The sequence below is a fragment of the Cygnus olor genome, chromosome 3 (genome assembly GCF_009769625.2).
Source record: "Cygnus olor isolate bCygOlo1 chromosome 3, bCygOlo1.pri.v2, whole genome shotgun sequence".
Classification (NCBI taxonomy): Eukaryota; Metazoa; Chordata; class Aves; order Anseriformes; family Anatidae; genus Cygnus; species Cygnus olor.
Window position 1 is genome coordinate 96896754 of NC_049171.1, and position 27676 is coordinate 96924429.

General features: G+C 34.2%; 1 protein-coding gene across 5 annotated transcripts in view; it reads left to right on the plus strand.

Moving 5' to 3' along the window:
- SYT14 (synaptotagmin 14) overlaps nucleotides 1-27676 on the plus strand; it is an 88437-nt gene that overhangs the window by 46255 nt on the left and 14506 nt on the right. For all 5 annotated transcript variants that reach the window (XM_040554058.1, XM_040554060.1, XM_040554061.1 and 2 more), the window contains 2 exons: nucleotides 11837-12105; nucleotides 13944-14393. In XM_040554058.1, the coding sequence (XP_040409992.1) occupies nucleotides 11837-12105; nucleotides 13944-14393 (719 nt within the window). The remainder of the gene's footprint in view (nucleotides 1-11836; nucleotides 12106-13943; nucleotides 14394-27676) is intronic.

A 27676-nucleotide genomic window follows, 5' to 3' on the forward strand; every position in this document is an offset into this window, starting at 1 on the left:
AATAGCACATGCAAAGCAAAAGGATTCTGTAATATTTTACAAGTGCACTGCTGGAAAAATAAACACAGTGAGTGCTTCTATATAGGAGTAATAAAAGATAAATATTGAAAATGCAGATTAGTTTGAGATTGAAGTTCCACTATATTCCAGAATAAGTCACTTTAGTTTTAAAATAGGGAGGTAAGCATTGGGGGAAAAGTGTGAAAATGTAATATAAAACTTGAATAGATGCAGTAGAATTGAATTGTGGAGAACCAAAACAGAACAATGTACGGGGTACAAGGTATAGGATATTTGAATAACCATTTTAATACATTGAATAATTTTAAAGTTTTCTATCTGAACAGCAGTGTTTGTAAGGAATCCATCTTGTATTGCAGTGCAATTCTCCACATTATTTCCACTGTTGCTATAGAAACTAATTCTAGTGCAGCTGTGATCGCTTATCAAAATTCTAATGTTTCAATACCAATTTCTTATTTTGAGTTATTTAAATAGCCTTGTCTTACTTTGAATCAAACTGCATATTTCATTGCTACCGAATTGTTGACTGGTCAAAATGTTAATGCAAAGTTATAGCAAATACTGTTTTTTTCCTCTTTCTGCCATCTAAGCTATCATACTTATTGTTAAAGTTTGAATAGTGAGCAAATTGAGGCTTTTTCACTTGATAAATTATAAAGGTCAATATTTGCTTTCTAACATTGGCATTTTGTTATGGATATTACTTCCTCAGTGTAATCTTAATTATATTTAATATTTCATAAACCTTGAATTTTTCTTGTTTCTTATATGTGGCCTTGGGGTATGTGTGTATGTATATATTTGTGTTTACAAGTATGTGTTTAACAACAGTTTTATATTACTTGCAGAATTTAAATTTTGGTTGGTTGTTTGGTTTTTACCTAAAACCAGTATGTTGTCATGTTCATTTTATCAAAGTAAAAATGTCAGTGATGCTGAATTGTCTAAGACTCGTCAGCTGCAAGGTGTACTGCAGTAGAAAAGCACCAGATAACAAAGTATTCTGAATCTCTTTCACTTCCTGTTTTGCTTTATGTAGTTTTATTTTTTTATACGATGAAAGGTTATGCTGATAAGGTATATGTATTTAAATCAGAATACAGCAGTGTAATTAGTATATCTTATATTTATATATATATGTAGCTATAAGGAGCTATATGTTACTATAAATTATTAAATTACTGTATTATAGAAGTGGCTTTATAGAATTTGAGGTGTCTATATTTGAGATAGTCCCGTGCTAGATAATCAGGGATGGGGATCATGTTTTTCCAATATATACTGTAGAATCAATAAATCAGAGGTTGAAAAGAACCTGTGGAATTTATCTGGTCTGATCTGGAAGAGAGCTAACTTCAAAGTTAGAACAGGCTGCTCTGGGTCTTAGTTGGTAGACCTTTTAAAGCTTTCCAGGCAGTGGATAACACAGAGTCTGTGGGTAAACTCTTCCGGTCTATAAACGATCTCATTCCAAAGTTGTTTTTTTTCCTTACATTTAATGAGAACTTTCTTTGTTGCATTGTGTATGTACATCAGTTGCATATACTGGCTTTATATATAGTTTAATAAAGTAGTTCAAACTATGAGTGCTGAGATTTAAAAAAAGAAAAGAAAGGGGAAAAAAAAAAAAAAGGTGTTCTGGTTGTGAACTCTGTTAAACATCGTTCTGCTGAGTATGTTTTCAGTTGTGATGTCAAGATCTAAAGACCATGTTTACACCAAATCATGAGAACGGATATGATGGTAATAGGTCTGGAGAAATATGTTGTATGCTTTCTGATGCTGTAGCAAATCTACTGAAATCTTCCAGTAATACTTTTCAAGATAATCACTCGCTTTCTAATGAGTGTACACTAATTTCATGTAGAGTGAAATAAATAATTTTCAATTTTGAAATTACCATACAAACATTTTGCAGCTGTAGCTGTCAGACTTTGATTGCTAATTAACTGCTGTGTATCACCTTTAAGTCTCTTATTTAACAAGCAGCTTCAAACAGCAGTTTCAGGTTAGATACATACATTTTACTTTGTTCTTTTAAGTGATATAAGAAAGGTTTATGAGAAAAAATTTTGTTGGATATGCATGTTTTTACTCAGTGTCACAGCCCCTAATAAGCTTAATATGTTAAGTATAGAACTGTGCTCATGACAACACAATTTTTCAGTTAGTGTTTTGGGAAATTAAAAGGTTTGAGAATAATATGCTGCACTCTGATCCTTGTTTGTTTAGCATTATTGTTTCTTTGGGTGGATGACAGGGAAGAACAATTTGTCTCCTACTGTTTGATGAGATCTTATGAGCCCTCTGTACGCAATATGCAGCTTGGCCACTGTTCTCTGACTCTCACAAGCTCACCCAAAGATCTTGTGACTTCATGGTATGGCTGAATGAAAATATCTTCACCAGCCAGACATATATTCATCTAGTGCTGTCAGAATTCAGCAAATTACCTGTTTTGTGAATTATATGACTATGGAAACATAGCAACAGCTGCATCGTATATACGAGCCTAGTAAAGCAACTTGTCTGTGACAGTGGGAGGTCTCAGAATCACCACAAAGAAGTGTAAAAACTCAGTTTTCAGTAGTCATGTTTCTGTATACCCTGAGAAACTAGTTTGAGGCTTTGCTGGAGTGAGTGGAGCAGACTCATGTGCTCCCTGCTACTTAATCCATGTCTTCTTTTTTGTCTATTCTTAATCCTTTTACTGGATGTGTGAAGGAAAGATACCTTAGTTTGAAAGCATACTCGTTTTCTCTGACTTAATAATGTCTCTTTCTCCTTTCTTTTTCTGGATGGTTGTGCACAGAAGTGGTATTTGTGCCATTATTTCTAAGCATACTTTCTACAGGCGTGAGCATATATACAGTTCATGAGCATATATAGACAATTCTCTGCTGTTTTTGAACTATTAGGGTCTTTTGCAAACTAAGATGGTCCTTAATTTTTCTGGCACATAGCTTCTAGCAGCTTATTATTTGGTAAAGCTATAGGATCTGTTTAAAAATAAATAAAAAAACAAACAACTGAGTTTTCTAGAATTGGTTTTACAGGAATATTCTATATTATATGGTAGGAAATACCATCCATTTTTACTAAAGGATGTCACTGAGCCAGTGTCAAAAAAAAAAAAAAAAAGAAGGGAAAAAAGTGCCTGAACAGACAGGAGAAATTGAGGTCCTTTTGAATCTCAAAATCTGAATAATTACTACTGTCTCTTCCCCATAAGTTTAAAAAAAAAAAAAAGGAAAAAAAAAGATATGAAATATAAATATAAAAAAAAGCCTATTTTGAGAAGCCTATTACTTCTGCTGGAATGTAGCTGGCTGTGTTCTCTAGGTTGTGTAGATTTTCACCTACAAATACAAATATTTCCACCCATCAGGTATCTCTAATTTCTCTTTTATGTCTTTGCTCTGTTGACATTCCTTTTTTCTCAGATCTGAACCACTTTTTTTGCATGTCATGCGTTGTTTTATTTTCCTCTTTCCTTCACCTTCCTTTCTCTGTCATTTTTTGCTTTGTTATTTTAGGTGTTTGTAATTTTTTTTTGTTCCTGCTTGCATCTTTTCTGTTCTTTTTTTTTCTGCTGTTTGCTCTTTTTCTCATTTTCTTTACAGATCTACTAAATTTCTCTCCCTTTATTTCTCCTCATTCCTTTGTTGATTTACCAACAAGCTATCACTTTTTTTCTGAATCATCATGCCTACCTTTTCTTTTTGCCTTTTTCTTCTTCTTCCTTTTTCTCCCACACTAATGTCGTAATTTTTTAATTTTCTTTTCCTTATTTTTCAATGCAAAGCTGATAATGGAAAGTTCTGTGGGGTTCTCTCTCTTAAGCTAGTGGCTTGGAGGTTTACCTGGTAGTGGTAAACTATTCAGTTGTATTCTTAGATTAGTAATAATTTAGAAGGCTTGAAGTAAAAATAAACAAATAAAACCCAGGAGAGATGGCTAGGGTACTAGACTTCAAAGACTTGGTTTCAATTCCACACTTCATTGAAAGCTTTCTGTGTGATTATGAGTACTTCAGAGCTAGATTCACAACAATCTTTATTGCCTCTCGTTTAAATCTGTACTTCAGTTTTCCGTCTGTAAAATGCCAAATACATTAACTTCTACTCTTTCACCACAATATTTGTATGTATCAGCAGTTATGAGATGCCTAAATCGGCATCACATAAATATCTTAAGTGGACGGACAGAAAATTTAACACATGCTCTTCTGAAAAGGTTCATGTAGAATCATTGTAGTGCAGCTGTGTGGTAGCGACTCACTCCAGCAGAGTATTATATCATAAAATTGCAATAAAAACAAGGCAAAGGAGTTAAAGCCAGCTTTGTGTTTCTATTCTGGAAGCAGTTCTTGATGGAAAATATCTTTCCTGTTTCATTTTAACCAATCAAGATAGCAATAAATAGAGAGCTAAAATACATGGGAGCTTTACAGAATTTTTAGTAAAAAGTTACAAAATACAGCTACTGAGGTGAAGTTATTTTTTTAAGAAACTGAAGTTGGAGTATTTTAAGCTGCAGGAGGAGTTCTCATTAAAGGTAGTACTTGCATCTTATTTAAATTCAAAGTATGAATAAATGGAATTTTGGTGATTCAGGAACACATTTAAGTGCAGTGTATACTGCTGCATGGATCTTATTTGTGTCATTAAATTAATAACTTACAACTTGGAGGTCTTTTTTGTAATATTTGGAAAACTTTGCATTTTTTTTTTGTCAAATCAAAAATGAATGTGCCTGAAATAAACCAAAAATATTAAAATGTTCAAGAACATTATATATATAAAACACATTGATCTTGTTTACAAATCATACTTTTTTCCTCACTTGAGACCAAATACAATGAGAGGCAGAACAGTACAGGAATATTAGCTGTGTGTTACAATATTTTACTGGGAGTTGATTTTGTATCTCATTGGGGTCTTTTTCACCTTTCCAGCACCTCATCCTCCTACATGACTCCTGTATTGGAGGTATAGTAGTATTAAATGGGACTGGAACGTGAGCTGTGATTTAAAATGGTAAATGTACACAACTGAAGTATAGCAATGACAAGAAAAGTTTTTCTACAGTCCCCATCCAGCTGCTACAGTCCACAGATTGGTCAGAAATTGGGTTTTTCAGGGTCTTGAGGTTGTTTACAGTGGGTGGATTCTTCAGAGCTTTTTAGCTGTTAAACTTGAAATTTTCTCTCATGCATCCATAAATGCTGCAGAGAGTTGGATTTGGATACATTTTCAGAGATGATGAAAGGCATTTCCTTGTCACCAAGGCACTCTTAAGATTTCAAAGCTGGTTGTCAATCTCCTTCAGCAAGTAAGACTTCCAGTGTATTTTAAAAGGAGGGGAAAAAAAAGGGAAAGTTTTATGATTTAATATCTCTTTTTGAAAGTGGTGTTTTTTTCTATCAGTTTTGCTAATTTGGAAAAAGTTAACAGTGATCAAATGTGCAGAGTAATAGCTATTAATTTAGGAAGTTAGTCAACAGTGTGGTCTGAAAAGTAGTGTAAAAAGTTGGCTAAAAGGTGAAACCAACATCTGAATTGAACAGAAAATAAGTTTTTGTTTTTAGGATGCTGAATGAACATGTTACAAATATTTTACCTAAGGAAATATAATTGTGGAAGTAAAGGCAAACAATTTTATAATTTCACTTCTTAAAGGTCTCTGCTTCAAAAAAGTTTTGCAGAGTTGGATCTAAGCTCACAAAAGTGGAGTTTTTAAAACCTCCTTTTAAAAGATCCCCCAAAAAATCTTCCAGAGAGAAGTTTTGTTGATATTTGCATCAATAAAAGTCACATTTTTAACCAATAGTTTTATACGGTATTTAGATATATTTTGGACAGCTGTTCAAAAAGAACTAGGTTGAACTATTTTCTAGTCAAATTAATAAAAATACTGTATAAGTAATCTGAGAATGATACTTAAATTGTAAGGAAGTGAATTCAAGAGATGCTAATATATAATTTTCATTGAAAGACAACCAAAATATTTGGGAAGGAAACAAAAGAATGTCTTTGACAGTTAGTTCACTATAATGTTTTAATAATGCATTTGTAGTTTAAATGTTCTAATTTAGGCTAATTTTGGAAAGAGAAAGCTTGGAGTTTTTCACCAGTGTAGCAGTGTTCCATATTCTTTATAACAGAATGAATATTTCTTCTTGTCACTAGACAAGAAGAAAGGTCTTACAAATCAGAAGTGGTCTAGAAAGTGCAAAAAAGTGTATTTTTTTTTTTTTTTTCCAGCAACCAAAACCAAGCTGTAGTTCTGCAGGCTCATGATGTAAACAGGCAAATTATAATAATAAATTTACTATGCAAGTATCAGTAGTGTCAATAGGTCTTAGGCCTTTCTTGAGGAAGAAAATTGAAAGTAGCTTAAGAACTTTTAAGTCCTTAAACACTGTTTTAATTTCCATGTGTCTGGGATCAAGCTTGTAGCATATGTAAATTTTCTAAATATTAGGAAACAAAGGATTTTTTTCCAAAAAATTGTATGTGATTGCTTTCTTGTTTAAGGGTGAATTGCTTAATGTAGACAGTAGTTTTACTATGAATAAAAGTCTAAAATATGGCAAATGGAAGAAGAGAGCTGATAAGAATTTTTTCACTTGCCCATAATCACTCAGAACCAATCCTATATTCCCCTTATTTCATTAAGCAAGACTTATGCCATAACTCTTTTGGAACAGAAATAGCGTAATGCTGAGATAATTTGTTTTATTGTGAAATAATAAGGTTTTTTTTCCTCACAAAGATGCATGTAAGATTTTCATTTTAAGGGAAGGAGAGCCCTGAGGTTTCATTCAATATTTAATGTTTATATTTTATACTCCTCGTAGTGTGGGGTAATTCAGTCAACGTAATATTTTAGATGGTAGAAAAGTTCAAACATGAAAATTCCATTTGGACTGTCTGTGCTGCATATCAGAAATCTCTAAGGGTATTTAATCATTCAGAATAAGAAAGGTTTCTTTAATTTTTAAACAAGTATTTCATTTTATGTTTTATTTAAATTGTCTTAACATTTACATAGAACCCCTTGAAGGCTTGAAAACTTGAAATTTATGTTAGATTAAAAAAAAAAATTTGAAATATGGTGTATGTGGAGACATAGGAGGAAAAGATACTGTTTGAGTATGAAGATATTCTTGGTAATTACAAAATATGACTTGCAAAATTATTAATTTATATAGTGATTATTTGTTTTGAAGTAACTGGAAACCAGATTCCCACATAGGTTTTCTGTTAATGCTGCCTCCCACAATAGCATGAATATTTAAAAAGTAATATATATGAGAAACTAAAATTTGCAAAAGTGTAGTTAATTATTGCTTATGAGACATGGGAATTACAACCATGGGGATAATTTCTTTATCTTGAGATGGACAGTCATGGAATTAGGAAGTACAGGCTAAAGAAAGCTTGGTTTCTGATGCTGTTTCTGACAACCTTTGGGAAAATTAATTAAGATAGCAAAGTCTAAACATTGTAAACATGGAAAGGAACATTGCCAGCTTCATGGTAAAATGTTGTACAGCCTAGTGTGGTCCACAAGGGACCAGGGCAGAGAGGAGAAATGAAGAACATTGGGAGTAGAAAGATCAAACAGTAACTGAAAACCTAAAAGAAAAACATTTCATATAGAAAGTTCATATATCTTTATATTGGAATTCCACATGGAAAAATGACTTTGAAAAAGTCCATGTGTTTTCTCATAGTTATAAATTGTGTGTTCTAGGAATACTCTAGTCTTAATCACAAATGTAATCGCTGAGTCAGATTTATTGACAGTCTCTTGAGGCTGATGGCAAGATATGTATCATGTCCCCTCGGCTTTCAATCAATCCCACGTAAAGAGATTTAGGAAAACAGATTAACCTTGGTTGTTTGACAAACAGTACTAAAAAGAAAGCATTTATTTACTTCTGACTTAAATGTGCTAATGACAGTTTATGCGCTCTAATTTCTGAGCGTACCAGCAAAATGCTAATCTGACTTTGTCAGGTATTTTGCTTGTAATGTCTGCTTTCTTCAGCTGTTGAGCTAGTATTATACTGTTAAAATTATTTGAGTATTTTTCCAGCCCACTAAAGGAAGAAATTTTTAATTAAAGCAGTTAACACCTAAGATTGATTATGCAAATCCGTTTATCGAGAGCAATACACTATATTCTCAAGTTAGAGTTTACTCAATATTTGTTACTAAACAACTTTGTTTCATTCACGTTATGACAATATCCACTTATTTTGGGTGGAAAACTGGATGTTGGATCTTTATCTGTAAATTTATTTTTTCCTTTTTGTTCTTTCCTCCCTGTTCTTGCATTTCCTGTATAGGAGGAACCTCAGGCTATACAAGGTTTGGTTTCTCTGTGATTAATCATGTCTTCCGGATTTGGGATATATGTTGGCTTGTTTTTCACACTGACTGGTCCAAAATGTTATGATAACTTAATATGCTGAAGTTTACTGGGGGAATTGGTAAAATTTATTTTATATGTTGTTTAAGAGCAGAAAAATTCATGGTAAACTTGCATAGAAGGGATGCTCCAATTAATTTTGGATTATCACTGTAACCATTTGCTTAAGAATAACTCTTCAGCAAATCTTATTAGCCACATTCAGAGGTCTTTGAAAGGCATTCTTTGTGTCACAGTATACAAGTATGCACAAATGTAACCGCATATAAGTTTACACTTTAAAGGTACAAGGTGTATTTATAGATCCCATATGTAAATAGACATTTCAGAACATGCTTTTTTTTCAGATCCAAACATTTTTCTTTAATATAACCAGGGGTAGGCCAGCATGCATTAGCACTGTTTTCTTATTTTAAACTTTGATACATATGCAAAGTGTTGTTGATTGATTGATTATTTTAGTTACTACTTCTATGTAATTTTTAAGGAAAATACCTAGTATCAGACATTATTCAGTATTCTTGTATTCACTTCTGTATGTGATACTGTTTATTTTTGATATCATCAATAATTATGTAATCATGTAGTTCAAATTACATCACAGTATTTTCAGAGAACTGTAGCATGAAATCATCATTTTAGCAAATCATTTACTGTGGGGAAGGGGAAATTAATTTAAGATGAGATTTGTTCACTTAAAAAGGTCATTTAAAAGTGTCTTTTTATTTAGAGAAACCCTTTCTTCAAAAACAGTATATGCCTGTTGATAAAGATGTCCTTAGACTTTTAAACCTGATATGGGTTATTTGTTTTAAGCGTTTACACATTATTTCTGTTTGGTAACTAAACTTTCAGAAATAAGTAGGTAAAACCTGCCCCAGTGTTCTGCTTTTCTGAGATTTTTAAATCACAGCTGGTTAATAAGAATTTTCTTTTCTTCACTTCTTCCCCACCTACATTAAAAGTATGTTTTCTGTCATGCAGCCTGTGCAGTTTTCCCGTAGGGAAATATAATGGAGTTCATCAAAGTGGAAAAAAAGTGAGTCATAGAGCCTTTTATTTACTAATGTAAGACAATAATGGTGTTGTTAGTTACCCAGACACATTTTTGTTTCTTTAGATTGTGAAAAAGCTGGGGGTTAAAAAGGCATTGCAGACTACAAGTAAAAAAGAATGACATTTAGTCATAGTTGCATGATATTTACTGTATCTTTAAGGCTGTTATTGCCTTTGAGCAACTATGAACAGAAATTTTGTTGCTCTAAGTTTAAATGCATACTTAATTATTTAAGTAGTGAAAAGGTAGTCCTGTTTTGATCGTATAGAAAGTCAAAGGATATTTATTATTTTATTATGATTAAAATATCAGTTTAAAATCTAAAATGGTGCCTATCTAGTTTCACAGGCATGAGTTATCTATGTAAAAAAAAAAAAAGTGCTTTCCCACATCTCTCAGTTTTCTGCAGTTTAGATCTTTCCCATTGTTCCTGCATGGTGATTTCAAGATTCTGATCCTACCTGAGAACTCGGTTTCATGTGTAAGGCTCTATGTACATCTGCAGGACCAATGGCTGCAGGTGGAGTGTAGGATTCCCTGCCTGCTCTTTTTTTCCTTTCCAGCTCTCTGGGACTGGCATTTCGGGAGTTAGTGGCGCTGGGCTAGCTAACAGCAAAGGAGCTTTACTTGGGATCACTCTGAATGGAGGCTGCCTCTGATGGGTTTATCAGAGGAGAGAGGATTCCTGACTCCAGGATCATTTGCTAGGAGCACTTTGCATTGTTGTAATCACTCTTTTGTCTTAGCTAAAACTCAGAGAAGTTCCATTAGGAGCCCGGTGGTAGAGCCCTGCATTCCCCAAAAGAGATGAACTTTGAGGCCTGTAAATATTGGTGCCGTAGATATGCTCCATAATGAGCTGTGCTGTTCCTGTCCCTCCATTGCCCAGCTTTGGCGATCGCAATGGACTGTGGCTCTCTTCTAGCCAATGTGTCTGGGTTTGCTTCCCATGAATGGTGAGACTTCTTGTTGCCTGAGAGTGCCGCGTTACTGTTTTCAACTTTGTTCCATAAAGGGGTAACTCTTAGGCATAGTCTGTTTGTTCAAGTGATACATTGAAAAACTGGTTATGGCCTCTGAAGTAATTAAAAGGTTTATATACTTGGTGAGAATTTAGGACATAGGCAGGGCAATCCCTTACGCAAAAAATTGATGGTGAAATTAAAATATACCACCTCTGTCATGTAGGAAAGAAAATAATTTTCTTTCTTAGCAGGATCTGAAATCAAAACTTGTGTCATACTAATGCTCGTACTTTTGTTAACTTCCTTTTTTTTGATAGATTTTTCCTTTGTGTGAAAGTGGTATGTCTGAAATTTTTGTGTTTAAGTTATTCTTATATGTGAGGGGCATTGAAACCTTCATTAAAACCTCTATAGCTGACAGAAATGATATGTGAAACAGGTTTTACGTGTCCTTAGAACTACTTTCATTTCAGCTACAGCATACCTTACTGTCTCTTCCCAACTCTGTAACACTGCATGGTGTAAAACATGAGACCAAAATTGAAATGTAATTGTTTGGAATTAACTTTCTGTATTCATAGCCATGCATCCTGGGTTTATTTTCTGAGGGCATGTATAACCACAGTTCCATCTATCTGGTTTCATATGTCTGTATGAAACAAAGATGTTAAGCATCAAGCATTCACCCCCAGGCACCCGATTGCTCGTGGTACTTTTTCTGCTATTTTCGGTGGCTGGGCCCAGCGTCTACGTTCTTAGACACTGGGTATGTAACCTGTAGCCATTCTAAATAAGTAGAAAGGAATCTGTCTCTGAGATACTGCTTCTTTTGTTAAATTCACAGGTGAGCAGAGTTCACTTGTGTGAAAAGGCTTGTGTCAGCATTTATTACTACTTATTTGTCCTCAGAGTTTAATTTACTATCTCCCTGACTGAGCAACTACGTGTGAGGTAATCAGAAGTTTGATATCATGGCTTTAGGGAGTGTATTTTGTTTCCTTAATTGGTCTACATTCCACCTGTGCAGAATGTGACTCAAGATACCCAAAGGTTTTTGCAAGGTAAGCATTACCGAAATTCAAACCTAGACTTATTGTCATGTCATATTTGTGCTATATTTATTTATATATGGTTTACACAGTTCATTTTGACTATATATTTAATCCTTTGCTTTTCTCCACATCTTTCATCTGAGAGATAATTTGTTTCCATTTTGAATGAATATTTTTTGGTAGTATTTGTTAAGAACAATTTTAAATATGCTGTCCAGAATTGGACTTACTGTTTTCTACAGAACTTTGAACAGTAAATAATCAGAAAGTAAGTAAAGAATTTTCATTATTCTCAGCTAACTGCATTCAGAGGATGAGAAGGACACCTCCGCTAGATGAACTGCAGCCACCTCCATACCAGGATGATAGTGGTTCTCCTCATCTTTCATGTACGCCTTCTGAAGTTGGAGACGGTAAATGTGAATTTTCCCAGTGTAGCAACAGTCCAAGATGTTCATATAAGTGTCCGAGTGAGGGAAGCACAGGACACGAAATAGAAAGTTTTCATAACAAAGGATATGAAGAGGATGTACCAAGTGATAGCACAGCTGTCCTGAGTCCAGAGGTAAATGAACATAGTTGAATATTCTGAAGTATCGTGCAATGCAACCTTTTAAGAGCTTTTTTCTAAAGACCAGTGTACAGAAATATGAACACACATATTACAGCTCATCATTTAAAAAAAAATTAAGAAAATATTACAATGGGATTTCAGATTGTTCTTTATAGTTATTGTTAAGTTTTAATTTTCAAACAACTTCCCAATAAGAGTGAATTATTTTTTGTTTTTCTTCCATATATTTTTCCTGTGAATCTGTTAACACTTTACAAGTTGAACATCTCATAATATATCTTTAATGGTGGGAAAAAAAAATAATAAAGTTTTTTTTTATTATTGTTGATAGTATAATAGAGATTTGGTCCACTTAATTTTCCCTTTTTCCATTACAAACTATAATGATATCTAATTAGTATTACTACAAAGAATTCATCTTTTATTGACATTTCCTTGATATATCTTTAACAACCAATTACTGCACTGGTATGTAATGGGTAAGTCTGTTTTACTGATGCAATGTGCAGAAGAGTCTTTTTTTGGTACAGTTTGTCTTTTGTCTTTAACTGAAGTTTTGAAGTACATATTGAGGAGCAGTCCTGATGTGCCAACAGCTGTTTCTGTCTTAGTAAACCCCATGGTAATTTGGTGCATTCTGAGGTGTTGGTGCAACATCTGGAAGGCCCACCTGCTGTATGGATGCAAGGTCCTCCAGTACCTAGCTGTCTGCATGTGTCTGGCCCTCAGCTAGGACCACAGTCAGCACAAATTTCATTGCTGAAAAAGGCGTAGTGTGTACATATGATCCTCAAACCATAACAAAGTACAGGAGATCTAACCCTGGTTCTTCCCATTACATGTCACACCAGGCAATAGTGTAAGTGTACACAATAAGAACGGAGAATATTGTCAGCGTATTTTTATAACCTCTCAACTTGTAGAATGAAGTTGTCAGAGGAAGGAATTCCCATAGCTATGTAGCATCCAGTTTAAAATAAGAACATAACATTTTTAGATTGGAAAGGCTATATTGTAGTATCTACTTATATAAGCAAGTATATCTTTGATAGTATGAAAACACACAGAATATGTTTATTTTACCTATTTGGGATAACTTATGTAAATATTATGTTGACCCCTTTTAAATATTGTTTCAGTATCATTATCAAACTAGCTGTTTTAAAAACATAGTGGATGAATATTTTACTCAAAAATTGAAGTGACAATAAGCAGTTTTAAAATTAAGTTTACAGTGTAGTTTTAGGAATGATGCTGTTTATGGAAAGTTCAGAACGGACTCACTTTACACAGTTCTGGTAAAATTGCATTAATAAAGCCATGATAATTTTTGGCACATCTATAGAATCTTTGTTCACTGCAGCAAGAGCTGCATGTGCAAATAGGTATTGTAATTCCTGTATTCTTTGCTGGCTTCTCACTGTGCTCTCAATCACCAGCCAGGTCTTAAAGCACTACAAAATGTTAACTTAAAATGTGTGTATACTCACACCAAAGTAAGGTAATTATATCTTGTAACATATGTGTATGCATTTTAACATGTGGGGCAGAGAAGAAGAGATCATAAATACAGCCTAATTTAATCCAAGCTCTGTCTGATTGGCTCCTGGCTTTTGGCAGTATTGGCCAGGTAAAATCTTTTGATTTTTTTTCTTGGCTGCTAGTCAGCCATCTCTTCAGGCTTTCAGTGTTTAATTACTTTGTTTATGAAATGAACAAAAAGATCACAGTCGCTTCATGTTACTTAGAGAAAGCTATATAGTTCCATGCTAGGCTTAATAATATAATACAATAAATAAATAAATAAAAGCTTTTTTCTTCTTCTTCAGGATATGTCAGCCCGAGGATCATCTTCACAGCTTCCTAAACCTTTTGATCCTGAGCCAGTAGCTAAATATGGCACACTGGATGTGACTTTTGACTATGACTCACAGGAACAGAAGCTTTTGGTGACAGTGACAGCTGTCACAGATATTCCTACATACAGCAGGACAGGTGGAAGCTCATGGCAAGTACACCTAGTTCTTCTCCCTATAAAGAAACAGAGAGCAAAAACCAGCATCCAGCGGGGACCGTGCCCTGTCTTCACAGAGACATTCAAATTTAATCACGTTGAGTCTGAGATGATTGGGAATTATGCAGTTCGCTTTAGACTGTACAGTGTACGTCGCATGAAAAAAGAGAGGATTGTGGGAGAAAAGATTTTTTACTTAACAAAATTGAATCTTCAAGGGAAGATGTCAGTGCCAGTGATATTGGAACCTTCTTACAGTCTGTCTGTGAGTATTAAATGAAGCAGAATAACAATGCAGTGATATACATTGTCCTGAATTTTGTAAGAATGGTGTGTATATTTATAGTCATCACATTCATTGGATTTTTTCAACAGTCATAGCACCGTATTAACACAAAAATGTTTTCCTTAAAGCTTCTGTAAATACATTCAATTTCCACCTGCAAAAGCTGCCTGTATTTTTCCTTTTAATTACTTAGAATTTCCGATTTATAAATAGGCACATAGTGGTGAATATATGCATGTATGTATACATGCATGCTACATATGTATGTATTTAATTGTATAATCTTTACCCTGCCACCCACAGCACTTCAATTAAAAAATAAGAAAGAAAAAAAAAAAGCTATACTAGCCAGTGCCCTCCATCTGTTGCAATTAAATCTTGGTTGCAATAGTTATTTTCTTTTCATGAAGGAAAGATAGGAAAGAGGAATTCTGAGAGTGCAAAGACATTTTAATAACTTCAGTTTAGAATCTGGTAAATAATTGATTTCTGATTCAGTCTGAAGTGAAAAATAGTGTGAAAAGTAGTGCAAACTACTAGCATAGTATTTTTTGATGGAAAAAAGCTTACCTGTCTGATGGACAATTTTTTGTCCCCCCAAAATAATATATCTATACTATTTTAAATAAAGCAAAGCAACTGTAATTAGAGATAAACTTAGTTATCACTATCAAAAAACACTGGAGTTAGCTGTATCTGTATTATCCAGCTGTCCAATGGTGAGGGTGGGTACCAATAGTACAGCAGATTCCAGATAAACTTCCCTTTTTCCCATGGGATCTTTAGCTTGCATCTCCTGTCTTTCAGAAGGTTGGTTTTCAGATTCATATTAATGATTATAGCATCATTGTCTGGGCAGTGTATCTCCTTTTTGTTTTTGTAAGTATTTAAATATGCTTCTGTCCAAAAAGAGAATGTTTGTAATGTTCTAGTCAGGGCTTCCTAGACAAGGAGGGTTGGTTGCTTAAGATATGCCTATTTTTTAAATAATAGATTTCTTGGAGAAACAGAATGTGACTTAGCAAGGGAATCCGCCCCCCCCCCCCCCCCCCCCCCCCCCCGCTTTTTTTTTTTAACAAAAAGGAAAAGAGGAGGAGAAGGAAAAGAAAGTAAAAGATTTTTTCAGGTAGAAAATGTGTTCTGCATTTGCCAAAAAAAAGTGTATCAATTAAAATGGCATTTCTATCAAACATGAGTATTACAAAGGCATTCAAAATAAAATGCAATTGTATTTCATGATTAAAAATAAATTACATAAAATCATTAAAAACTGAGACTAAAATGTGGATCTGATGGAGCATCAGCTGATGATGAAACAGCTTTTTTTTTTTTTTTTTGATACCTTAAGATGTATGAATCAGTCTGTTCCAAGGATGAAGTAGTTCACTTACCTACTGTGAACTTTAAAAATGCCAAGTTTGCTAGTTTAGTAGCTAGGGAAAAAAATGCCCCATGAAAAAAAGCACTGAATATTCTAAATGTACTGCTAAATTTGTGTGTATTCTTAATAGGGTCTGGTTTAAAAAAAAAAAAAAAAAAGGAAAAAGAAAAAGAAAAAAATTACCGAAGTCAGTGAAAGAGGCCAGTGTTTTTGATTGGTGTATGCCATATGTGCATTGGGCCAGGCTTCTGACTGGTATATCCCATATGCACTTTGGTCATTATTCTTTATTATTTTGGGGGGGTTTTGTGGCAGTGAAAGTGGAAACAAATTCCAAAAAGAATCAAAGATAATAAGATTGTTATTCATTTTCTGTAAAGTTGCCATGTCTGCATTGTTCTCTCGTCCTTATTTTTGGGTGGAAAGGAATGCAAATAAGTAATATTGGTAGGAAGTGAAATGGTCTAGAGATCGTTGCTGTAATGGTGCTTAGGCAGATTTCTGTTAGCCTTGCCTATTGCTTGAAAGGAACCCTCATAGTCCTGATAGCTTGAATAAGCATCCATGGGTTGTGTTTGTTGTTTTATTTAACTATGCAAATATGCAAATCAATTTTTAAACCTTTAGAAATTCATTCACATCTGAGTATCTATTTTTGTATTATTTATAACCTATATCATGCTTTTTCAGTGAGCAGAATTTTTATTTTACAAGAATGTTAAAATTTGTCATGTTTTTAGAGTATCTGATTGGAAGTGGGAGGACATGCTGAACCATTGAGTTCAAGCCCTGGGTATTATAGACAGCCAAGTCATCCTGTTTTTTTTTTTTTTTTTTTTTTAAATAATAAATTGAATTTTCATCTGAAAACATCAGGTTGTTTCATTTCCAACCTGAATTTCTTTGGGCCAATTTATAACCATTTGTTCTTAGCTTAATTAGTTCTCAGGTGTTCGCCTCCGGGTGCATTTATACACATTGGTTGTATTCCTTCTCAGCTGTCCTTTTGCTAGAATAAGCCAACAACAATCTTTATGCCCTTCTAATCATAAGCCATTTAGGAGTTACTGAGCAGGAGAAGGTAAGTGTTGTTTCAATTTGGAGAGATCCATCTGTTCAGGAATATTTGTAACTATAAAATCCATGATGAGGGTACATCATAAATTCTGAATTAAATATACTTTGCTCGGTTGTAGAACGTTTTGTTGCTGAGAAATGTTTGTGTTTGGCAGCTTTTTATGAAGATATTTGGACACATGACAGTTGCCCTTTTTTTTCCCACTGATTCTCATTATATGGATTTTATATATTAAATATACTTTCTGTCACTGAAATTCTTAACCCATTGAAACATCTATGCTAATCTCTTCTGCAGAAATGTATTTTATTTGCTCTGATAGTATATTAATGTATTTTATTAGCTAATCATCTGCCTTATAATCTTATAAGAACAGTTCATATGCTGTGAAGTTTAGCATTTTTTCAGTTATATACTAAAGCTCTTCATAATAGAATCTGTGTAAAAGTGGACCAGCAAGTTCAGTGCCTTTGAAACATAGTGGTATGCTTCCATGAGCTGTTCCTGCAGCTTTCTCTGCTTATTTTTAAAGTGTGGACAAGTACCTGACATAGTGAATACACAATACTAGTATGTTCCTTAAATAGGTTTCAAAGCTACAAGTGGCTTCAGATTCATATGTTCACAAACCATCTTCCTCAACAAAGATTTCAGCCTATTCCTCACGTTACCATGCTTCAAATAATGCTTGCATAGTACCTGTTGTCCACAGTCTTATCGCCATTTATCTTTAGGTATGTTGCCATATATTATTTCCTCCTCAACAGACTCCTTTCTTCCTCAGAACATACCAAATTTTGCATGAGCAGTTAAATTGTCGAGGCATGATTTCCTTTGGATTTATCCTACCCCATGTCTGCCCCTGTAGTTTCAACTCTTCCATCACATTCCCTAAGACCACTTTGTTATGAGTTGCTGTAATTCTCCTATGTAACCAGGGATTTCCTCTTCACACAGTATTCTCAGGCCCCATATTTATCACATGTTGAGTAAAATTTCTCTAGCTGCCTTCCATGTATGCTTGACTGAGCAAGAAGCAACAGAATTAATATGACTATTTATGTCACTGTTATCTGAGACTCCCTGTCCCTTTCGGTTTTAATAGAATTGGCCATTGCATCAAAAGTTAATAGCAGGGATGGACACTGTTGTTTTGTCTGTGTATAATTTGTTTAGGAAGACCTGATGCTCTTAAAGATATTCAAGTTCTAATACAGTGTTTGACAATTGTTATTCTCTTCTTTTGGAGTTCAGAATCCATTGCAATGTTGTTTATTTTTCTTCAAGAAGTCCCCATGGCCGTCTTCAGTTGTTCTTTGCTCTTCATACACAAAGAAGTTTTTCTGACAGTGAACAACAGCCTCCAGTACATGATAATAAAATCATATAAGCATTTTATTCAGATAATTTGTTTGGAAAGTATATATATGTGTATATAAATACATATATATGTGTGTATATATATATATAAATATATATATATAAAGAACAAAAACAAAGAAAAAAGCATAGTCATCTTCACCATCCCACAGGTTGCTTTTCTGGTGTAGAATATAAACAAACAATTGTTTTATATTTTTGATTGGTTTTCTAAGTAGAGTTTAGAAGATACAAACATACTTCTTCCTGCTAAGCAAATCTAGTAATCTTTCATCATTGTCAATAACAAGATGTTTGCTGTGGAAAATTAAATTAAATTTTCTTACTTTCTAAAACATTCTCCACTTCTAACATACTGAACTCCCAGATGTGACCCTTACAGCAAAGCATGGATGGCATATGCAATCATATGTGCATAAAGGATTATTTTGGATATCTTTACTAGAGAAATATTTTAATTACATTTTTTGAGTGATGTAAGACATTTCTGTGTGCAATGTATAGAAATGTGCGCTCAGTTTTGAGGACAATGGTTAGTTATCTCGTATGTACTTATTTGTGTCAATCACCTAATATGCACTTGTTTATGTGTTGTGCTTATAGTATTCATTTCATGTTACCCTTTGTGTGGCATATCTTTAGTATTCCTTTTCATGGTTGTTATCAGTTCATAAACTCAGGAAAAAGGTTTTCAGAATAGCATTTATTTTTTGGAAATTCTTGACCCACCTGCAGTTGAGCTGTCAGGTTTTGTGCAAATCCTAGCATTTTAAGCCTACTGATGACGTTACTGCTATATGCTTATGGTATGATCTATTTAGGATTTTATTTGTAAGACTAAATACTGAAGTTTGCATGTATACGTGTATTTTATGAAACAGTAGCTACAATTATGATACTTTAAATCAGCTAAGAAAATGATGGTTTAGACTTGCCTAGGCAAAAAGATTCAAATAGAAAATTTTGTTCATAGGATTTTATTTAACTCGAATTCTACCAAAAAGACTTGGTTCCTATGTGATGGTGCATAAATACTTTTACTTAGCTTATAAAAATTCTGTCTATCAAAGTAAGGGGCAATTATCTTTAAATACCAAACACATTCTTATCAGGGGCATAGCTGGCTGAATTCATTTGAGTTCGCGGAGTAAAACATGGAAGATCAGAATTAGTCCTTTAACAACAAAAAAGATGGCTCTAGCACTTTCTTTGAAGGAAATTAAGTGATTGGGAAGCGGTGATCGTGTTGCTGCGGCTACAGGAGAACTTGATTTGGTAAACGAAGTGGCCTCCCTGTGTTTGCCTGGTTGTTCAGCATTTCGAGGCAGTATCCTATGGGAGGACCCTGCAGGCAGCAGCCATTTTCTTCTCAGTGCCATGGTTGCCTCAGCCGGTGTACCCGGTGCCCCCCAGCACTGCTCCTGTCAGCTGAGAACCTAAGCATTAGCCCATGGCTTCCTCTCCTCAGGTCTTCTGGGTATAGGGGAAAACCCAAAGACTGGCAGCCGTGCTCTGAGAAACAATTGTCTGCAGTGCGCCAACAGATGCAAGTTTCAAGAACTCAAATGGAATCTGACTGGATTACAAGGACCTGCCACTAAATGAGTTCAGTGGTCACAGTTAAAAATTGATTAGCTTTTAAAATCCATGCTGTTTGCTTTTCCTGATTTTTCTGTAAATACACCTAATCTTTCGTGGCAAATTGTGATATATAACTTAGTCTATTCAACCAAGAAGCACTTGACTAGGCATTGAGATTGTGAGACCATTTGAGTCCCATACAGAATAGCTTTCGTTTGTTACCATGACCCTGAAAATAAGAATGATACTTGGAGAATTCTTTGAATTTCATTTGTATGTCAAAATCCTAAATTGGTCACGTGGCCAGAGAAAAAAAAAAAATAATAATAAAAAAATAAGATTGCTCCTTGTGTTTCTATCTTAATATATGTGCCCTGAATAAAATAGCAATTAAAAACTTGTATACTTTGGCTTTTAATTATAAAGTTGCTTGAAAAAAACTTTACTCAGTTTGATCCCCACAATCTTTGGTATTTCTATATATCAGCAAATAACTACATTTCAGACACAGCATTGCTATTTTGAGTGTTATGAAGGTGATTTTGAGTTTCTGAAATGTCCCAGGCAAACGACAGCAGGCCGTGAATAACTTCTATATTAAATCAAAGTAAACCACTTACGCAAAATTCATATCTTCTCAGAAGGCCAGTCTGCCATTGACAAACATTATCTGATATGGTATGTCTAGTTTTAATCACTTTTTTTTTAATCTACATAAAGCTAAAATACATCTAGAATAAATCAATGCATAAAGCTAGAAAAAAATGTGAATTTGACCAAGTATCTGTGAGATTCTCAGACTATCGTTCTCTGTGGCATAAATATGATTTACCAACCCAGAGAACAGTTTCAAAGGGCAGTAAGCAAAATAGGCTGCAAAAACATATTGTAAATTTCACAGAAGTAGCTTTTGAGAAGGAGTTTATAAGTCAATATTAACAAGGTTGTCACTGGCATGAAATTCTCACTTTTGAAGACTTCAAGCTGCTGTTTAAGTCCTCCTTGAGCAGTTCTTCCAGCTTTGAATCTAGAACTTTCTTTCCCTTAGATACTAACTTTCCTAACTATTTTGTTTTCGCATGATTTGAATTCTTTCTTGTTTGTCTGTATGCCTATACACAAAAATCTACTCACTTTTGTTACTGTCTTTCAAGGGGAAAAAAAAAAAAAGGAAAAAGAAACAGTTACCATTTGCAGCTTTGAGCACCCTTCAGCAAGAGCATCTACACTGTTTTCCTCCAATTTGTTTCCACTGGGAGAAACCCTGATCAGATATATTGCACAAATAGGTGAAATTACCTAGTCTGCAAATGTATAATTTAAACGTTTGTGGGACTTTTAATGTTACTTTTGAGTTTACTTACTGACTGATTCTTCTTCTCCTGGGCTTTGCAGTATAATGTAAGCGTCCTACATTAGCGTCCTTCATTTCAGACTGTAGTATTTCTAGATAATCACTTTTTTGGTGTATTGAAGCTGCCTGTATTCAGCATCAGATAAACATTTCTCTTCATAGGGTGTCTTTTGCAAGGGATCCTTTTTGTCTCAGCATGTTAGCCTCTTGTCAGGATGGCCCTCATTGTCTGCCCTTGAGCTGCATCTTTCACTTTACAGTCTCTGTCTTTAGTGCTCAGTTAGCTGTCAGCTGGCCCCCAGAGAACCCAGCTTGTTTCCACTTCTTGCCCTTCTTTGTAGTCTGTATGAGAGCTCTAAGAACTAAAGCAGATCCATTCCAACTGCAAACACCTAGTGATCATCACATTGTGGGATTAAACATGACCTGAATAAATCAAAAGAGGTACCACTAGCAGGCTTAATTAGAGCCAGGTGAACTATTAAAAGGAAATAATTTAATTGACAAATGCATCATAAACATGCCTTTTATGTTATGGATTTGCTTATTGTGAAAAATAATTGCATGACTTTTTGTTCAATCAAATACTGGTCCATAGATTGACTTTTCATAAATTATGCGTACTGTTTGATCACTGAATCTTTTTCTCCCTTCCCAATTTGAAAGAGTGTAATCAAGAGAGAAAAGGGAAGAATCAAACTACTTGCCATTGCGTTCCCCACTGAGCATATTCTATGGAATATCTTACAAGACTAAGGTGCTCGGTGATTTTTCAGAGAAACAGGTAGTAAGGAGGCAGATCTGAGAGCTGTGTAATGAGCCTGGGTGCTCTGAAAGTGGCTTTGGATCTATAAATGTATCTCTGTCTGATACTGCTAATTACGTAGTCTGGTCTTGGACTCTGTCGCACAATAACATCTCCGTGGTCACGTGTGGCAGGGAGTAAAGAGAGGAGATGTGGAAGTGAATCTGGGCAGGAGCTGTTAGCATAGCTTTATCAGGAGTGCAGGTGAAATGTCTGCATTTTATGTAAGGTATTCTTACCTGAATTGCTAGTACAAACTCTAACAGCTTTTAGTGCTTCAGTGTTTCTTTGTGTTGAGTGTCTTTTACCTAAGAAAACCGAGTTCAGTTTCTCTCCCTCACGTATGGCTATATAAGCAGCAAGTAGACTTTTCTGCAATGTAAAGACAAAACACTTCTGTAAATGCAGTAAATTCCATTGTATGTTCATTTCAAATTCCTTCCACTGCTGCTAGGGTTTGCTGTGCAAATTTCAGGCGCATTCGGTCTGTGTAGCAACTACGTGCACTTTCACAGTATGGCAAGGAAACCAAAAGTGTAATTTAAAATGCAAACAAATGGAATTTATAGAAAACTTAAAATGCTTCCTTATCTGTAGATAATTAATGTTCTATTCTGCACAGTTGATCGTTTAGAAGAGTTTCAGATAAAAAACACTAATTCTTATGAAATAAAAAAGCACCAGAAATGTCGCTGTGAACTTGTTAAAAATATTACAGAAAAGTGGAATTGTTTTGCCGTTATAAAGAAGATATAAATTTTATTTTGTCATCCTAATTTTACCATTATTATTCATAGTATCCTAAAGTTTGAAAACAAACCACATTTCAAAATTATATTTGTCTTAGTAGAAAATACACAAAGGTGAAATTAGTATGTTATCATCATGCATCTATACTCTGTGACATTATAGTTTATGTGGTAAATTAAAGCTGTGCATGGAATTTGTAAGGTTTCAGTCTCTTGTCCGTAGTGATTGAAAGGACTATATTTTTCATATGATCTACATTTGTGAGTGCTTCATTTATGACAAAACAACTTGTTTTGTAAAATTATGCATCCTTAAGTGTTTTCTCAAGAGTTACAAAAACAAGGCAGAGCAGAAGCTTTTGACAAGAAATATGAATTTTATCACTTCAGATAATCTGCCTTTTAATTACATTAATAAGTTTTAATAATTTTAAAAAATCCACATTTAATGTGAAGAATACCATTAATGTTGAATGAATTTATTTGCTGATTTTTTTGAAGTTGGAATTTGTGAATAGGATATGCTGCTAACATTTAAAGAATACCATTCTACCCCCCAAAAAGTGTGTTTTGTTTCCTGGGAATATTGTCAGAATATTTTTTGTCATGTTTATGATATAGATTGACTAAGATATTAATACTGTAAAGTGTAAGTACATGAGTAAAAATTGCACGTTCTACCTAAGTGGAATCCGCTTCAAGTTTTAATAGTAAATCATAAATAGATAAATAAATTACATAAAACAAAACAACAACAACAAAACACCTATGTGTCTTAAATAACGATACTTTCCTAAGACTTAATCTTAGGTGAGGTGAATAAAACCATGTATCAGTGTTTCTAAGTTCAGGTTATTAGTTTAAAGCAAAAGACTAATAACGTATGTGTTTTCTTAGTTTGACTAATAGGACTGGCAGCTACAACAGAAATTGGAATTTCTTCCCTAATATATTGTGAAGATAGGTAACTTTGATTTCAAAAGTATTGGTTTCCTTTAAATAAATAAATATTTTTACTGTAACCTACAGAGATTGACAAGCATTTTAAATTGTAGTTTTTAAAATTGACAAAGCTTCAAAATGACAGTGGAATATAGGACGGAAAGAAACAACAAAAAAAGAAACCTTATTCATTTAATTGCTTTTTTTGCAGTGACTTTTTTTTCTAAATCTTATTATTGATATTACTATCAATAATCTTATTATTTCAAATATATATGAGATTGTTATAACTATCATGTAACTTCTGAGTTCTACCCATAAAAGCAAAAACTTGATACTTCCTGCAAGTTTGGTATACTGAAAGGGTACCAGTCATTTCATTTAAGGAACTGTTTTGTTACATCTTTCATATTTTTAAGGACTTTGTGTTTTTAAGTATATCAATCCTCACAGTTCTTCCATGAGCTAGGGGAAATAGAATCACTGCCACGCAAGTGATGAGGAACCGAGGCTGACATTGCCACAGAGGCAACGAAGCATCCAGTAGAGTATGTAAGTGGGTTTTGGATACCAGAATCCAAAATTATAAAGCTCACTTCTTTGGCATACCTGATTATTTTACATACTTCTGTTTTCGGAGCTAAGCTCTTCAGGTGGTTTCTATTCTTTTTCCCAGGAATGAGCCCGGTACATTTTGAAAAGTATTTTAGCTTTGAAACATGTTTTTATAAAGTATCTAGTGCTTAAGATGCTAATGGAGCAGGTGGAGCCTCTGGGCTTGGCTTTTTCTTCTTCCGTCTGGCTCTCCAAGCAGAGGTAGTGGATGAGAGCTGAGAGCTGGTCTGCAGCCTGTGTGGTGCTTGGGCATTCTCGTCACTTCCTCTGAGAGCTTTTACCCCAAAGCGGAACAGTAACTTTGGGGTTCAGCACTGGGCTGGTGATTAGGAGAGATGAAAAAATACTTTTATCTAAGATGTTGGAGGCCTGGATTCAGTTCTTCCTTTTGCTTAATAGGATTCAAATTTCTTTCCCTAACCTCTCAGTTGTATTGCCATAGAAGTAGAAGAAAGTAATGTGCAACGAAGTTCTTTAAGAGATTAGTGGTATAACATTAACATTTAAAATTTGAGAGAGACATTTTGACAAGTAACATGCTGTGAATCAGATTTTTGTTGCTGAAGGATTGTCAGCAAGGTTTCATCTTTCCTGTGTATATTTTGAAAAGCCAAGAGAATCAGATGTTCTTGTTTTGCAAGCCTACAGAGGCATGATTTTAACCTATGCAATGAGGGGAATTAACTTTTCACTGTTGTCTGAGTATGGCCCCATTGTTCCTCATGATTAACTTCATTTGGCTGAAGAGCAAAATTTAGCAGTATACAAAAGTAACAGTAAATGGAATTATAGTGAAGAAAGACAAATCCATTTACATATATTGTCATTGCAAATACAAGGTTCTCTATGTTGTCAGTGAGTAGCAAAAAGATTATTAGAAAATATACCTTAGGGGTTCAGGTCTGACATCATACATTGTATGTGTTCTCTTCTATTGGCACCAAGGGAAAAAGTATCTTCTTTTTGATTGCTGACTTTTGTACAGCGCATGAAATACAAATACTGTTTAATGGGAATGTTTTTATTGTGTATTTATTAAAGAGTGATGTTTCTTCTCTAGGTATGAAAAAAAAAGTCATCAGGGACAGTATTTTGGAGTAATTAAGTTTTTGTAGAATATACGTATTACTTCTATAATACAGTGAAAAGCAATGATTCTTGTACGAATTGGTCAAATAAAATCAGCCTAGCTTTGTAATAAAGTACTGTCCTGTGGTGTATATGCAAAAAGTTTAAGTCCTTTGGGCAAAGCTCTGTGATATAAAATTGAAAAGCTGAAAATTTTTAATTAACCATAGTAAGACAAACCTTTGAACCAAATATTTGGAAGAGACTTTATCTAAAGTTGTGGGTTTTTTTTTTTTTTTTTTGATTTGTTTATTTCTAATGTTTGCTCTTAATAAAATATTTTTGCTATGGCTGAATTGAGAGAAATAGGTTAGCGTTTTAGATTTATGTCCTGGAGAGAACCTCAAAATACCATCCAGTTCAGCTTCTTGTACTGTGGCAAGACCATCTTACCTTGACAGTTCATCTAGGTTCTTCAAAATCTGCAGTTAAATTACATTCCTTCCTAGCCTATTCTGGTATGTCACTGACCTTAAAAGGCTTTTTGCTATTATGAAACCTTAGTCATTATATTAAACTTAGTCAGTATATTAAACTACATGCAGTGTTTATAGAGGAAGAAAGTGAAGAGTTATAAAAATAAACTTATGTAGACAGATTATTTCAAATAAACGGAAACCTTGGGTCTAAATATTACATTACCCACAGTGAAACTACATTATCAAAGTGACCTATACATACGTTTACAGAAGGATTGAATGCAGATCTATATGGAGATGAAAAGCACTCTGGTAGCACTGTAATGACATGAGATGAAAGCTTTGTTGTAGCTAAGTTTCTATTCATGTTGTGCTAATTAGCAACTTCAGTGTTAATGTTTCACAATTTGGCATGTGATCATGAAGCTTATATTCTTAGCAGGTAAAAATGCAACTTCTTTTCTTGCTCTTTTTTTGATGAGTTAGCATTTTTCTTGAATTTTGACCATGTAACCAGGAAAAACAAACAAAAAGTTAGATTGAACTTGGAGAAGTGCCTGTTGTATTTTAAATCCTGGGGCGGCTTATGGACTTGTCACGAAGTCAGGTTATTTACCAACACCTGTGAGTATCCCCGAATGCCTTGCTTAAAACGCTGAATAGATTCTACAATCTGAACAACAAACTCTGTACTGGAGAAAATACTTTTGAGAAGACATCTAATGATACTCAGTATCCCTGATTTTAACTTTGTCGTGCAATTAAAAATCTACAGTTGTTGATCTAAGTCCTGATGGTTTCTGCTGAATCTACCTTCCCCAGTTCCTGTTTCTTCTTCTTTCATTTCCACGTAGGATCTTTGTTTTCTTTCAGAAGAAAACTAACAAAATATAACTGCACCTTCTTTCTCTTGTGGACTTTTTTTTGTGGACTTACAGCATGACTACAATCAAATTAGAGACCAATGTTTTGAACAGCATCAGGCTGGCTGTGTTTAAATTCCTGGCTCAACAAAATAATATGACTAAGCACCATAGGGATAACATGTTAAATTTTTGAAAGGCTAGAAAACTTAAGTAAGATCTGCAGTCGTGACAGGCTGAGGTTTTCAAGTGTATGCGCAGTACATAGTCTGACTGCTGAATCAAGTCATCTTTCTTTTAAACTTTCCACTTTGTACTCTCTTGCTGAAGTTCAGAATCAAAAGATTCCTGTTTTGAGAGTGCCAAGAACAAGGGAATCAATGCATACTTGTAATTCATTTTCAGCGATTTACAATTTGTAACCCACTTGAAATTTGTTCTTGGAATTGAGTAAAGAACTTCTGGAGAAAGAACCAAAGATTTAAAATCAGAGTTTGCAGTTTGGGGGATGGAAGTCAGAGAATTTTCTTGATGTCCTTCTTTAGTTTTAAGAACACATTTGTTAGCACCAGTGAATGTTTCCTAATGAGGAAATTGATTGCTACTGGAAGGTTCTGTCAAACTTCTTGGAAACGTTTTGTTGAGAAGTAGTTCAAATGTCAGTATGAAGGATCTTGTAGGCTGATCGCTTCTTTTCCTAGGTACCATTTTTTCTATAATTTGAGATTCTGTAATGCATTTGGGCTTTATATATCAAATTAAGTTACTTGCTTTTAAAGCTAACTTTTATCTTGATGAGGATTTGTGCAGTTTAGGTTTTAGTACTGATCTCATGCTCATGTCAGCTGTTGCTGGAAATGAGAGACATTTGGAATCAGGAATAATCAGCTTCACAAAATCATCATGACTCCTTGAAGGAGTGCTGTCAGATTCCCAAATGAGTCAAGCCATATTTGAAAAATCTGTG